The sequence below is a fragment of the Haliotis asinina genome, chromosome 3 (genome assembly GCF_037392515.1).
Source record: "Haliotis asinina isolate JCU_RB_2024 chromosome 3, JCU_Hal_asi_v2, whole genome shotgun sequence".
NCBI classification, from domain to species: domain Eukaryota; kingdom Metazoa; phylum Mollusca; class Gastropoda; order Lepetellida; family Haliotidae; genus Haliotis; species Haliotis asinina.
Genome location: NC_090282.1, coordinates 59,699,471 through 59,715,193, shown reverse-complemented (window position 1 = coordinate 59,715,193; position 15,723 = coordinate 59,699,471). Strand labels below are relative to the sequence as shown.

Genomic DNA, 15,723 nt, shown 5'->3' with positions numbered 1-15,723 from the left:
TATATCCCTAACGATTATATTAGTGATAGTGTTTTCCGGGGTTAAATGTATATATAGTGTGCAGTGTTCAAAATGTATAATTTGTTCACGCGTCCTCAATACGTGTTGGTAAACTGAGCCACAGCTCAAACGGGGATGCGTGTAGTAAGGTATACCGTCAGTCGCTACAATGGGCATGGTCAGCCGACAGTGTGGGTGACGTCACAATAGATATGACGTCATAGAATGGTTCCATGACGACGTTCCTAGTCCAAGCCTCAGTTCTAGACACATCGCCCTTGTGTTCAGACGTACATTTGCTGCTTGTCAGACTGTTACTGTTGTGGATTGCAGATAATTGATTTTGCTGTGACCTTGATCTCTTGCCAATAAGGTAAGCAAATGTGTTGAAAGTACTACAGGTGTATTTTCTTCAGGTTCCAAACTAAAAGCATCTCGCTTAATACATCTTAACTTCGTTGATCGCCTACAATAGATACAAAGGAATAGTTTCTGAAATTGGTAAAAAGGCAACGGTGCTGACGTCAGTTAAGAATCTTGTTTATCATTCCCGTATTCAATAAGAATATGTTTATCTATCGAACAGATGACTTTGCGCACGAAAGGTCGTTCGAAGCAACGCAAACTTCTCTCTCCCATTGTGGAAGTGAAAAACGAGGCGTCTTACACGTGTAGCCCAAGATCCACGGAACTACACCAAGATTTACTCGGTAGGTCATCGATCTACTGCGTTTCAAGTATTTGGGATGTATTCCGAGTGACACTATAAAAGAATAAATATGGGATGTTTTTGTACGTCACATAAATTTAATAACTATTGTTCTTAAATGGATGTGTATTCTTCAACACGCCGAACGTATGAAGAGAACTGCTGTTGCGTACAGTCCACTTTGGATACGTGCGTATGCGCGACTTGTAATCCGATGTTTAGTCCTCATACCATGGCTGAAATACTGACGATGTGACGTGCAATTTCATTCACTCACTCTCCAAGGATTAAGACGATTTGTGCTTGTTTTCAGCTCAATACATGGACTTGAAATGTCAAGTAGGCGATATGGAAGAGAGGTAAGCAGAAGCCACGACGGACGAGAAGTCTCTATATTTTCCAGTGGTATGAACAACCAAAACTATCTGGTTCCTCATGTGTACTCAGATGTAAAAGTGTTTGGATTTTGACCATATATTTTGAGAATAAACTTAGGAGACATTGCAATCATATCCATCTTCATTTGGATTCTTTTGGAAGGCATGCTGAGTGTTGTTAATATCTACTCAGTTATAACCACGATGTTTTTACACAGTCAATGTCTTCTTCACAGCCTGCTTGACCATCTTCTCCAAGAAAACGAGAACCTGCGCCAGGTGAATGAGAAACAGAGCCGGGAGCTGCGACGTGAACAGGAACTGAGACGTAAAGCCGAGAAAGAGAGGGCCGAGTTCCGAGTATAATATCTCAATTTCAAGCTCAGTTTGACCATGGATCATGCCGAACTGCAGGAACTAAAACAGACGCTGGAGGAGCTCACCAGCAGCTGGGAAAAGGAGAAACAGGCGGATGCAGAGCAGAAGAAGAAGCTGGAGCAAGAGCTCAACCAGCTGAAATCTATCCGGCGTCAGGCTTTATCTCTGACCTGCCAAACTCCAGTCAAGGCTCAGGCCAGTCTCCCAGTGGTAGCTCCTCCATCCCACCCGAAGAAGGCACAAAGGCCCTATACAGGAAAAACCCAAAGCAGAGCGCCGGCCAAGATCCAGCCTGCACTAAAGAACAGGAACACCCCGTCTGCTTGTGGAGATAGTAAGATGAAGACAAAAGCTGACAGCAAGGTCAAGGCCACACCTACTGGCAAAGAACTCAGACCAAAGGACATAAGTAGATGTCAAACTGTATCTCAACAGTCACTCCGATACTCAAGAAGAGTCCACCAGATGGATTAAGAAAATTGGACAATGTCATGTGGTTACTGAAGAATTCCTTTGATGGAGTGCGAACATGCCTGTGTATATTTGTAACTTAATTATGTGAACATTTACTGACTACGTGCCTTTATTAACAATGTTTTTCTCATATTGTGCAACATCTGTTGGCATTACAAGATGAATTTAGGTGTATTTGTAAAATGAAAATTGTGCCTAAAGATGATTAAACTTTTTAACTGTCGACATTTTAGTTTTTGTGACTGCTGTCTTTGAAACAGTTTATGCAATGCCTTTGCTACTGGTAGGCAATTCCTCATCATACAGTGCAGAAGTCAACTGGTCACGTATTGGCACTGCTTAAGTGTAATACTACTGCTGAAAAACATCTACTGGTCATGCAATGCGATGCTAAAGTGCACGCACTGATCATGCAGTGGTACTGCTGAAGTGGGTCTGCTGGTAATGCAGTAGTACAGCTATAGTCGGTGTACTGGTGACGAAGTGGTACTGCCATAGTGAGTGTACTGGTGATACAGTGGTACAGCCATAGTGAGTGTACTGGTGACGCATTAGGGATCCTAAAGTGAGTGTACTGGTGACGCATTAGTACTGCTAGAGTGAGTGTACTGGCACTGCAGTGGTGCTGCCATAGGGAGTGTACTGGTGATGCAGTGATACTGCCAAAGTGAGTGTACTGGTGACAGTAGTACTGCTAGAGTGAGTGTACTGGTGACGCAGTGGTACTGCTAGAGTGAGTGCAAAGGTGACGCAGTAGTACTGTTAGAGGGAGTGTACTGGTGATGCAGTGGTACTGCTAGAGGGAGTGTACTGGTGATGCAGTGATACTGCTAAAGTGTGTGTACTGATCATGTATTGGTACGGCGAAAGTAGTGTGTGGATCACACTGAAAATTTAATAAGCATAGTCTTTTAGCATCCGATGCTGACATGGTTCACCAACCACACCTGGTTTAGGGTATGTCCCTGTCAGGAGGTATGGAGTGAGTGAGTTTCTATGCTTTAATAGCAAAATGCGCCATTATCATCGTGAAAACATCAGCAACAAGCTTGACACATAGTACCTATGTTGGGAATGTAAGCCTATGTCCTCGTTATGAAATGGAGGTGCATTCTGGAAGGGAGTTATGATTATTTACTAATAAATACAGTTAAATATATTTACATCCTACAGACGTGAATCTGCTGATCATGCAATGTTTGTTTGTTGTGTAATACTATTGCTAACACCGCAGTTAGCAATAGTTCAGTCATATGGCGGTGGTCTGTAAATAATGGAGTCTGGACCAGACAATCCAGTGATCAACAGGATGAGCATCGATCTATGTAGATGAGATACGATGACATGTGTTCAAGTTACTGTCAGCCCGATCCCGTTAGTCGCCTCTTACGACAAGCATGGGTGGCTGAAGGTCCGTTCTAACCCGGATAGTCATGGGGTTTGATTGATGAACATCTATAAGAGGGGAGCTTGTTAGAGCTTGTTCCCCGTCTCCTGGAATGAGTGGTGCAGCTTTATGCAATATTCAGCAATATCAACGTAGTTAACATTAGAAACGCGCTTGACACGCTGTATCTATGTGGGAAAACTAAATCTTGGATATTTGGCATGAATGGGAGAAGCAATCCGGAAGAGAGTTAGCATTATCGGTATGAAATATGTCATACATCTGTGTACTACTGAGACTACTGGCCATGTAGAGGTACACGTGGTACTGCGAAAGTGAGAAGGGGGAGGGTATAAGCATATTGTACCTATATCCCTAACGATTATATTAGTGATAGTGTTTTCCGGGGTTAAATGTATATATAGTGTGCAGTGTTCAAAATGTATAATTTGTTCACGCGTCCTCAATACGTGTTGGTAAACTGAGCCACAGCTCAAACGGGGATGCGTGTAGTAAGGTATACCGTCAGTCGCTACAATGGGCATGGTCAGCCGACAGTGTGGGTGACGTCACAATAGATATGACGTCATAGAATGGTTCCATGACGACGTTCCTAGTCCAAGCCTCAGTTCTAGACACATCGCCCTTGTGTTCAGACGTACATTTGCTGCTTGTCAGACTGTTACTGTTGTGGATTGCAGATAATTGATTTTGCTGTGACCTTGATCTCTTGCCAATAAGGTAAGCAAATGTGTTGAAAGTACTACAGGTGTATTTTCTTCAGGTTCCAAACTAAAAGCATCTCGCTTAATACATCTTAACTTCGTTGATCGCCTACAATAGATACAAAGGAATAGTTTCTGAAATTGGTAAAAAGGCAACGGTGCTGACGTCAGTTAAGAATCTTGTTTATCATTCCCGTATTCAATAAGAATATGTTTATCTATCGAACAGATGACTTTGCGCACGAAAGGTCGTTCGAAGCAACGCAAACTTCTCTCTCCCATTGTGGAAGTGAAAAACGAGGCGTCTTACACGTGTAGCCCAAGATCCACGGAACTACACCAAGATTTACTCGGTAGGTCATCGATCTACTGCGTTTCAAGTATTTGGGATGTATTCCGAGTGACACTATAAAAGAATAAATATGGGATGTTTTTGTACGTCACATAAATTTAATAACTATTGTTCTTAAATGGATGTGTATTCTTCAACACGCCGAACGTATGAAGAGAACTGTTGTTGCGTACAGTCCACTTTGGATACGTGCGTATGCGCGACTTGTAATCCGATGTTTAGTCCTCATACCATGGCTGAAATACTGACGATGTGACGTGCAATTTCATTCACTCACTCTCCAAGGATTAAGACGATTTGTGCTTGTTTTCAGCTCAATACATGGACTTGAAATGTCAAGTAGGCGATATGGAAGAGAGGTAAGCAGAAGCCACGACGGACGAGAAGTCTCTATATTTTCCAGTGGTATGAACAACCAAAACTATCTGGTTCCTCATGTGTACTCAGATGTAAAAGTGTTTGGATTTTGACCATATATTTTGAGAATAAACTTAGGAGACATTGCAATCATATCCATCTTCATTTGGATTCTTTTGGAAGGCATGCTGAGTGTTGTTAATATCTACTCAGTTATAACCACGATGTTTTTACACAGTCAATGTCTTCTTCACAGCCTGCTTGACCATCTTCTCCAAGAAAACGAGAACCTGCGCCAGGTGAATGAGAAACAGAGCCGGGAGCTGCGACGTGAACAGGAACTGAGACGTAAAGCCGAGAAAGAGAGGGCCGAGTTCCGAGTATAATATCTCAATTTCAAGCTCAGTTTGACCATGGATCATGCCGAACTGCAGGAACTAAAACAGACGCTGGAGGAGCTCACCAGCAGCTGGGAAAAGGAGAAACAGGCGGATGCAGAGCAGAAGAAGAAGCTGGAGCAAGAGCTCAACCAGCTGAAATCTATCCGGCGTCAGGCTTTATCTCTGACCTGCCAAACTCCAGTCAAGGCTCAGGCCAGTCTCCCAGTGGTAGCTCCTCCATCCCACCCGAAGAAGGCACAAAGGCCCTATACAGGAAAAACCCAAAGCAGAGCGCCGGCCAAGATCCAGCCTGCACTAAAGAACAGGAACACCCCGTCTGCTTGTGGAGATAGTAAGATGAAGACAAAAGCTGACAGCAAGGTCAAGGCCACACCTACTGGCAAAGAACTCAGACCAAAGGACATAAGTAGATGTCAAACTGTATCTCAACAGTCACTCCGATACTCAAGAAGAGTCCACCAGATGGATTAAGAAAATTGGACAATGTCATGTGGTTACTGAAGAATTCCTTTGATGGAGTGCGAACATGCCTGTGTATATTTGTAACTTAATTATGTGAACATTTACTGACTACGTGCCTTTATTAACAATGTTTTTCTCATATTGTGCAACATCTGTTGGCATTACAAGATGAATTTAGGTGTATTTGTGAAATGAAAATTGTGCCTAAAGATGATTAAACTTTTTAACTGTCGACATTTTAGTTTTTGTGACTGCTGTCTTTGAAACAGTTTATGCAATGCCTTTGCTACTGGTAGGCAATTCCTCATCATACAGTGCAGAAGTCAACTGGTCACGTATTGGCACTGCTTAAGTGTAATACTACTGCTGAAAAACATCTACTGGTCATGCAATGCGATGCTAAAGTGCACGCACTGATCATGCAGTGGTACTGCTGAAGTGGGTCTGCTGGTAATGCAGTAGTACAGCTATAGTCGGTGTACTGGTGACGAAGTGGTACTGCCATAGTGAGTGTACTGGTGATACAGTGGTACAGCCATAGTGAGTGTACTGGTGACGCATTAGGGATCCTAAAGTGAGTGTACTGGTGACGCATTAGTACTGCTAGAGTGAGTGTACTGGCACTGCAGTGGTGCTGCCATAGGGAGTGTACTGGTGATGCAGTGATACTGCCAAAGTGAGTGTACTGGTGACAGTAGTACTGCTAGAGTGAGTGTACTGGTGACGCAGTGGTACTGCTAGAGTGAGTGCAAAGGTGACGCAGTAGTACTGTTAGAGGGAGTGTACTGGTGATGCAGTGGTACTGCTAGAGGGAGTGTACTGGTGATGCAGTGATACTGCTAAAGTGTGTGTACTGATCATGTATTGGTACGGCGAAAGTAGTGTGTGGATCACACTGAAAATTTAATAAGCATAGTCTTTTAGCATCCGATGCTGACATGGTTCACCAACCACACCTGGTTTAGGGTATGTCCCTGTCAGGAGGTATGGAGTGAGTGAGTTTCTATGCTTTAATAGCAAAATGCGCCATTATCATCGTGAAAACATCAGCAACAAGCTTGACACATAGTACCTATGTTGGGAATGTAAGCCTATGTCCTCGTTATGAAATGGAGGTGCATTCTGGAAGGGAGTTATGATTATTTACTAATAAATACAGTTAAATATATTTACATCCTACAGACGTGAATCTGCTGATCATGCAATGTTTGTTTGTTGTGTAATACTATTGCTAACACCGCAGTTAGCAATAGTTCAGTCATATGGCGGTGGTCTGTAAATAATGGAGTCTGGACCAGACAATCCAGTGATCAACAGGATGAGCATCGATCTATGTAGATGAGATACGATGACATGTGTTCAAGTTACTGTCAGCCCGATCCCGTTAGTCGCCTCTTACGACAAGCATGGGTGGCTGAAGGTCCGTTCTAACCCGGATAGTCATGGGGTTTGATTGATGAACATCTATAAGAGGGGAGCTTGTTAGAGCTTGTTCCCCGTCTCCTGGAATGAGTGGTGCAGCTTTATGCAATATTCAGCAATATCAACGTAGTTAACATTAGAAACGCGCTTGACACGCTGTATCTATGTGGGAAAACTAAATCTTGGATATTTGGCATGAATGGGAGAAGCAATCCGGAAGAGAGTTAGCATTATCGGTATGAAATATGTCATACATCTGTGTACTACTGAGACTACTGGCCATGTAGAGGTACACGTGGTACTGCGAAAGTGAGAAGGGGGAGGGTATAAGCATATTGTACCTATATCCCTAACGATTATATTAGTGATAGTGTTTTCCGGGGTTAAATGTATATATAGTGTGCAGTGTTCAAAATGTATAATTTGTTCACGCGTCCTCAATACGTGTTGGTAAACTGAGCCACAGCTCAAACGGGGATGCGTGTAGTAAGGTATACCGTCAGTCGCTACAATGGGCATGGTCAGCCGACAGTGTGGGTGACGTCACAATAGATATGACGTCATAGAATGGTTCCATGACGACGTTCCTAGTCCAAGCCTCAGTTCTAGACACATCGCCCTTGTGTTCAGACGTACATTTGCTGCTTGTCAGACTGTTACTGTTGTGGATTGCAGATAATTGATTTTGCTGTGACCTTGATCTCTTGCCAATAAGGTAAGCAAATGTGTTGAAAGTACTACAGGTGTATTTTCTTCAGGTTCCAAACTAAAAGCATCTCGCTTAATACATCTTAACTTCGTTGATCGCCTACAATAGATACAAAGGAATAGTTTCTGAAATTGGTAAAAAGGCAACGGTGCTGACGTCAGTTAAGAATCTTGTTTATCATTCCCGTATTCAATAAGAATATGTTTATCTATCGAACAGATGACTTTGCGCACGAAAGGTCGTTCGAAGCAACGCAAACTTCTCTCTCCCATTGTGGAAGTGAAAAACGAGGCGTCTTACACGTGTAGCCCAAGATCCACGGAACTACACCAAGATTTACTCGGTAGGTCATCGATCTACTGCGTTTCAAGTATTTGGGATGTATTCCGAGTGACACTATAAAAGAATAAATATGGGATGTTTTTGTACGTCACATAAATTTAATAACTATTGTTCTTAAATGGATGTGTATTCTTCAACACGCCGAACGTATGAAGAGAACTGTTGTTGCGTACAGTCCACTTTGGATACGTGCGTATGCGCGACTTGTAATCCGATGTTTAGTCCTCATACCATGGCTGAAATACTGACGATGTGACGTGCAATTTCATTCACTCACTCTCCAAGGATTAAGACGATTTGTGCTTGTTTTCAGCTCAATACATGGACTTGAAATGTCAAGTAGGCGATATGGAAGAGAGGTAAGCAGAAGCCACGACGGACGAGAAGTCTCTATATTTTCCAGTGGTATGAACAACCAAAACTATCTGGTTCCTCATGTGTACTCAGATGTAAAAGTGTTTGGATTTTGACCATATATTTTGAGAATAAACTTAGGAGACATTGCAATCATATCCATCTTCATTTGGATTCTTTTGGAAGGCATGTTGAGTGTTGTTAATATCTACTCAGTTATAACCACGATGTTTTTACACAGTCAATGTCTTCTTCACAGCCTGCTTGACCATCTTCTCCAAGAAAACGAGAACCTGCGCCAGGTGAATGAGAAACAGAGCCGGGAGCTCCGACGTGAACAGGAACTGAGACGTAAAGCCGAGAAAGAGAGGGCCGAGTTCCGAGTAGAATATCTCAATTTCAAGCTCAGTTTGACCATGGATCATGCCGAACTGCAGGAACTAAAACAGACGCTGGAGGAGCTCACCAGCAGCTGGGAAAAGGAGAAACAGGCGGATGCAGAGCAGAAGAAGAAGCTGGAGCAAGAGCTCAACCAGCTGAAATCTATCCGGCGTCAGGCTTTATCTCTGACCTGCCAAACTCCAGTCAAGGCTCAGGCCAGTCTCCCAGTGGTAGCTCCTCCATCCCACCCGAAGAAGGCACAAAGGCCCTATACAGGAAAAACCCAAAGCAGAGCGCCGGCCAAGATCCAGCCTGCACTAAAGAACAGGAACACCCCGTCTGCTTGTGGAGATAGTAAGATGAAGACAAAAGCTGACAGCAAGGTCAAGGCCACACCTACTGGCAAAGAACTCAGACCAAAGGACATAAGTAGATGTCAAACTGTATCTCAACAGTCACTCCGATACTCAAGAAGAGTCCGCCAGATGGATTAAGAAAATTGGACAATGTCATGTGGTTACTGAAGAATTCCTTTGATGGAGTGCGAACATGCCTGTGTATATTTGTAACTTAATTATGTGAACATTTACTGACTACGTGCCTTTATTAACAATGTTTTTCTCATATTGTTCAACATCTGTTGGCATTACAAGATGAATTTAGGTGTATTTGTAAAATGAAAATTGTGCCTAAAGATGATTAAACTTTTTAACTGTCGACATTTTAGTTTTTGTGACTGCTGTCTTTGAAACAGTTTATGCAATGCCTTTGCTACTGGTAGGCAATTCCTCATCATACAGTGCAGAAGTCAACTGGTCACGTATTGGCACTGCTTAAGTGTAATACTACTGCTGAAAAACATCTACTGGTCATGCAATGCGATGCTAAAGTGCACGCACTGATCATGCAGTGGTACTGCTGAAGTGGGTCTGCTGGTAATGCAGTAGTACAGCTATAGTTGGTGTGCTGGTGACGAAGTGGTACTGCCATTGTGAGTGTACTGGTGATACAGTGGTACAGCCATAGTGAGTGCACTGGTGACGCATTAGGAATCCTAAAGTGAGTGTACTGGTGACGCATTAGTACTGCTAGAATGAATGTACTGGCGCTGCAATGGTACTGCCATAGTGAGTGGACTGGTGATGCAGTGGTACTGCCATAGTGAGTGTACTGGTGACGCAGTGGTACAGCCATAGTGAGTGTACTGGTGACGCATTAGCAATCCTAAAGTGAGTGTACTGGTGACGCATTAGTACTGCTAGAGTGAGTGTACTGGCACTGCAGTAGTGCTGCCATAGGGAGTGTACTGGTGATGCAGTGATACTGCCAAAGTGAGTGTACTGGTGACAGTAGTACTGCTAGAGTGAGTGTACTGGTGACGCAGTGGTACTGCTAGAGTGAGTGCAAAGGTGACGCAGTAGTACTGTTAGAGGGAGTGTACTGGTGATGCAGTGGTACTGCTAGAGGGAGTGTACTGGTGACGCAGTGGTACAGCCATAGTGAGTGTACTGGTGACGCAGTAGCAATCCTAAAGTGAGTGTACTGGTGACGCATTAGTACTGCTAGAGTGAGTGTACTGGTGATGCAGTGATACTGCTACAGTGTGTGTACTGATCATGTATTGGTACGGCGAAAGTAGTGTGTGGATCACACTGAAAATTTAATAAGCATAGTCTTTTAGCATCCGATGCTGACATGGTTCACCAACCACACCTGGTTTAGGGTATGTCCCTGTCAGGAGGTATGGAGTGAGTGAGTTTCTATGCTTTAATAGCAAAATGCGCCATTATCATCGTGAAAACATCAGCAACAAGCTTGACACATAGTACCTATGTTGGGAATGTAAGCCTATGTCCTCGTTATGAAATGGAGGTGCATTCTGGAAGGGAGTTATGATTATTTACTAATAAATACAGTTAAATATATTTACATCCTACAGACGTGAATCTGCTGATCATGCAATGTTTGTTTGTTGTGTAATACTATTGCTAACACCGCAGTTAGCAATAGTTCAGTCATATGGCGGTGGTCTGTAAATAATGGAGTCTGGACCAGACAATCCAGTGATCAACAGGATGAGCATCGATCTATGTAGATGAGATACGATGACATGTGTTCAAGTTACTGTCAGCCCGATCCCGTTAGTCGCCTCTTACGACAAGCATGGGTGGCTGAAGGTCCGTTCTAACCCGGATAGTCATGGGGTTTGATTGATGAACATCTATAACAGGAAAGCTTGTTAGAGCTTGTCCCCCGTCTCCTGGAATGAGTGATGCAGCTTTATGCAATATTCAGCAATATCAACGTAGTTAACATTAGAAACGCGCTTGACACGCTGTATCTATGTGGGAAAACTAAATCTTGGATATTTGGCATGAATGGGAGAAGCAATCCGGAAGAGAGTTAGCATTATCGGTATGAAATATGTCATACATCTATGTACTACTGAGACTACTGGCCATGTAGAGGTACACGTGGTACTGCGAAAGTGAGAAGGGGGAGGGTATAAGCATATTGTACCTATATCCCTAACGATAATATTAGTGATAGTGTTTTCCGGGGTTAAATTTATATATAGTGTGCAGTGTTCAAAATGTATAATTTGTTCACGCGTCCTCAATACGTGTTGGTAAACTGAGCCACAGCTCAAACGGGGATGCGTGTAGTAAGGTATACCGTCAGTCGCTACAATGGGCATGGTCAGCCGACAGTGTGGGTGACGTCACAATAGATATGACGTCATAGAATGGTTCCATGACGACGTTCCTAGTCCAAGCCTCAGTTCTAGACACATCGCCCTTGTGTTCAGACGTACATTTGCTGCTTGTCAGACTGTTACTGTTGTGGATTGCAGATAATTGATTTTGCTGTGACCTTGATCTCTTGCCAATAAGGTAAGCAAATGTGTTGAAAGTACTACAGGTGTATTTTCTTCAGGCTCCAAACTAAAAGCATCTCGCTTAATACATCTTAACTTCGTTGATCGCCTACAATAGATACAAAGGAATAGTTTCTGAAATTGGTAAAAAGGCAACGGTGCTGACGTCAGTTAAGAATCTTGTTTATCATTCCCGTATTCAATAAGAATATGTTTATCTATCGAACAGATGACTTTGCGCACGAAAGGTCGTTCGAAGCAACGCAAACTTCTCTCTCCCATTCTCGAAGTGAAAAACGAGGCGTCTTACACGTGTAGCCCAAGATCCACGGAACTACACCAAGATTTACTCGGTAGGTCATCGATCTACTGCGTTTCAAGTATTTGGGATGTATTCCGAGTGACACTATAAAAGAATAAATATGGGATGTTTTTGTACGTCACATAAATTTAATAACTATTGTTCTTAAATGGATGTGTATTCTTCAACACGCCGAACGTATGAAGAGAACTGTTGTTGCGTACAGTCCACTTTGGATACGTGCGTATGCGCGACTTGTAATCCGATGTTTAGTCCTCATACCATGGCTGAAATACTGACGATGTGACGTACAATTTCATTCACTCACTCTCCAAGGATTAAGACGATTCGTGCTTGTTTTCAGCTCAATACATGGACTTGAAATGTCAAGTAGGCGATATGGAAGAGAGGTAAGCAGAAGCCACGACGGACGAGAAGTCTCTATATTTTCCAGTGGTATGAACAACCAAAACTATCTGGTTCCTCATGTGTACTCAGATGTAAAAGTGTTTGGATTTTGACCATATATTTTGAGAATAAACTTAGGAGACATTGCAATCATATCCATCTTCATTTGGATTCTTTTGGAAGGCATGTTGAGTGTTGTTAATATCTACTCAGTTATAACCACGATGTTTTTACACAGTCAATATCTTCTTCACAGCCTGCTTGACCATCTTCTCCAAGAAAACGAGAACCTGCGCCAGGTGAATGAGAAACAGAGCCGGGAGCTCCGACGTGAACAGGAACTGAGACGTAAAGCCGAGAAAGAGAGGGCCGAGTTCCGAGTAGAATATCTCAATTTCAAGCTCAGTTTGACCATGGAGCATGCCGAACTGCAGGAACTAAAACAGACGCTGGAGGAGCTCACCAGCAGCTGGGAAAAGGAGAAACAGGCGGATGCAGAGCAGAAGAAGAAGCTGGAGCAAGAGCTCAACCAGCTGAAATCTATCCGGCGTCAGGCTTTATCTCTGACCTGCCAAACTCCAGTCAAGGCTCAGGCCAGTCTCCCAGTGGTAGCTCCTCCATCCCACCCGAAGAAGGCACAAAGGCCCTATACAGGAAAAACCCAAAGCAGAGCGCCGGCCAAGATCCAGCCTGCACTAAAGAACAGGAACACCCCGTCTGCTTGTGGAGATAGTAAGATGAAGACAAAAGCTGACAGCAAGGTCAAGGCCACACCTACTGGCAAAGAACTCAGACCAAAGGACATAAGTAGATGTCAAACTGTATCTCAACAGTCACTCCGATATTCAAGAAGAGTCCACCAGATGGATTAAGAAAATTGGACAATGTCATGTGGTTACTGAAGAATTCCTTTGATGGAGTGCGAACATGCCTGTGTATATTTGTAACTTAATTATGTGAACATTTACTGACTACGTGCCTTTATTAACAATGTTTTTCTCATATTGAGCAACATCTGTTGGCATTACAAGATGAATTTAGGTATATTTGTAAAATGAAAATTGTGCCTAAAGATGATTAAACTTTTTAACTGTCGACATTTTAGTTTTTGTGACTGCTGTCTTTGAAACAGTTTATGCAATGCCTTTGCTACTGGTAGGCAACTCCTCATCATACAGTGCAGAAGTCAACTGGTCACGTATGGCACTGCTTAAGTGTAATACTACTGCTGAAAAACATCTACTGATCATGCAATGCGATGCTAAAGTGCACGCACTGATCATGCAGTGGTACTGCTGAAGTGGGTCTGCTGGTAATGCAGTAGTACAGCTATAGTCGGTGTACTGGTGACGAAGTGGTACTGCCATAGTGAGTGTACTGGTGATACAGTGGTACAGCCATAGTGAGTGTACTGGTGACGCATTAAGAAACCTAAAGTGAGTTTACTGGTGACGCATTAGTACTGCTAGAATGAATGTACTGGCGCTGCAGTGGTACTGCCATAGTGAGTGGACTGGTGATGCAGTGGTACTGCCATAGTGAGTGGACTGGTGACGCAGTGGTACAGCCATAGTGAGTGTACCGGTGACGCATTAGCAATCCTAAAGTGAGTGTACTGGTGACGCATTAGTACTGCTAGAGTGAGTGTACTGGTGACAGTAGTACTGCTAGAGTGAGTGTACTGGTGATGCAGTGGTACTGCTAGAGTGGGTGCAAAGGTGACGCAGTAGTACTGTTAGAGGGAGTGTACTGGTGATGCAGTGGTACTGCTAGAGGGAGTGTACTGGTGATGCAGTGATACTGCTAAAGTGTGTGTACTGATCATGTATTGGTTCGGCGAAAGTAGTGTGTGGATCACACTGAAAATTTAATAAGCATAGTCTTTTAGCATCCGATGCTGACATGGTTCACCAACCACACCTGGTTTAGGGTATGTCCCTGTCAGGAGGTATGGAGTGAGTGAGTTTCTATGCTTTAATAGCAAAATGCACCATTATCATCGTGAAAACATCAGCAACAAACTTGACACATAGTACCTATGTTGGGAATGTAAGCCTATGTCCTCGTTATGACATGGAGGTGCATTCTGGAAGGGAGTTATGATTATTTACTAATAAATACAGTTAAATATATTTACATCCTACAGACGTGAATCTGCTGATCATGCAATGTTTGTTTGTTGTGTAATACTATTGCTAACACCGCAGTTAGCAATAGTTCAGTCATATGGCGGTGGTCTGTAAATAATGGAGTCTGGACCAGACAATCCAGTGATCAACAGGATGAGCATCGATCTATGTAGATGAGATACGATGACATGTGTTCAAGTTACTGTCAGCCCGATCCCGTTAGTCGCCTCTTACGACAAGCATGGGTGGCTGAAGGTCCGTTCTAACCCGGATAGTCATGGGGTTTGATTGTTGAACATCTGTAAGAGGAGAGCTTGTTAGAGCTTGTCCCCCGTCTCCTGGAATGAGTGGTGCAGCTTTATGCAATATTCAGCAATATCAACGTAGTTAACATTAGAAACGCGCTTGACACGCTGTATCTATGTGGGAAAACTAAATCTTGGATATTTGGCATGAATGGGAGAAGCAATCCGGAAGAGAGTTAGCATTATCGGTATGAAATATGTCATACATCTATGTACTACTGAGACTACTGGCCATGTAGAGGTACACGTGGTACTGCGAAAGTGAGAAGGGGGAGGGTATAAGCATATTGTACCTATATCCCTAACGATAATATTAGTGATAGTGTTTTCCGGGGTTAAATTTATATATAGTGTGCAGTGTTCAAAATGTATAATTTGTTCACGCGTCCTCAATACGTGTTGGTAAACTGAGCCACAGCTCAAACGGGGATGCGTGTAGTAAGGTATACCGTCAGTCGCTACAATGGGCATGGTCAGCCGACAGTGTGGGTGACGTCACAATAGATATGACGTCATAGAATGGTTCCATGACGACGTTCCTAGTCCAAGCCTCAGTTCTAGACACATCGCCCTTGTGTTCAGACGTACATTTGCTGCTTGTCAGACTGTTACTGTTGTGGATTGCAGATAATTGATTTTGCTGTGACCTTGATCTCTTGCCAATAAGGTAAGCAAATGTGTTGAAAGTACTACAGGTGTATTTTCTTCAGGCTCCAAACTAAAAGCATCTCGCTTAATACATCTTAACTTCGTTGATCGCCTACAATAGATACAAAGGAATAGTTTCTGAAATTGGTAAAAAGGCAACGGTGCTGACGTCAGTTAAGAATCTTGTTTATCATTCCCGTATTCAATAAGAATATGTTTATCTA

At 43.1% G+C, this 15,723-nt stretch overlaps 2 protein-coding genes and 2 pseudogenes across 2 annotated transcripts; all 4 read left to right on the top strand.

Annotated features, from left to right (window-relative positions):
- Window positions 1-586: 586 nt before the first annotated feature.
- On the top strand, window positions 587-1,938 carry LOC137278942 (puff II/9-2 protein-like; annotated as a pseudogene).
- Window positions 1,939-4,279: 2,341 nt separating this feature from the next.
- Window positions 4,280-5,631, top strand: LOC137278941 (puff II/9-2 protein-like; annotated as a pseudogene).
- A 2,341-nt stretch (window positions 5,632-7,972) lies between these two features.
- LOC137278940 (plasminogen-binding group A streptococcal M-like protein PAM) lies at window positions 7,973-9,324 on the top strand. Its single transcript, XM_067811440.1, has 3 exons — window positions 7,973-8,096; window positions 8,409-8,454; window positions 8,709-9,324. The coding sequence occupies exons 1-3, from the start codon at window positions 7,973-7,975 to the stop codon at window positions 9,322-9,324; spliced, it is 786 nt and encodes a 261-aa protein (XP_067667541.1).
- Window positions 9,325-11,937: 2,613 nt separating this feature from the next.
- LOC137278939 (puff II/9-2 protein-like) lies at window positions 11,938-13,289 on the top strand. Its single transcript, XM_067811439.1, has 3 exons — window positions 11,938-12,061; window positions 12,374-12,419; window positions 12,674-13,289. Exons 1-3 carry the CDS (start codon window positions 11,938-11,940, stop codon window positions 13,287-13,289), a joined length of 786 nt encoding a protein of 261 aa, XP_067667540.1.
- The last annotated feature ends 2,434 nt before the right edge of the window (window positions 13,290-15,723 follow it).

Coding starts and splice junctions, on each gene's coding strand:
- LOC137278940 (XM_067811440.1), top strand. CDS start 7,973: ATGACTTTGCGCACGAAAGGTCGTTCGAAGCAACGCAAACTTCTCTCT. Junction 8,097..8,408: donor ACTACACCAAGATTTACTCG/GTAGGTCATCGA, acceptor GCTTGTTTTCAG/CTCAATACATGGACTTGAAA. Junction 8,455..8,708: donor GTAGGCGATATGGAAGAGAG/GTAAGCAGAAGC, acceptor TCTTCTTCACAG/CCTGCTTGACCATCTTCTCC.
- LOC137278939 (XM_067811439.1), top strand. CDS start 11,938: ATGACTTTGCGCACGAAAGGTCGTTCGAAGCAACGCAAACTTCTCTCT. Junction 12,062..12,373: donor ACTACACCAAGATTTACTCG/GTAGGTCATCGA, acceptor GCTTGTTTTCAG/CTCAATACATGGACTTGAAA. Junction 12,420..12,673: donor GTAGGCGATATGGAAGAGAG/GTAAGCAGAAGC, acceptor TCTTCTTCACAG/CCTGCTTGACCATCTTCTCC.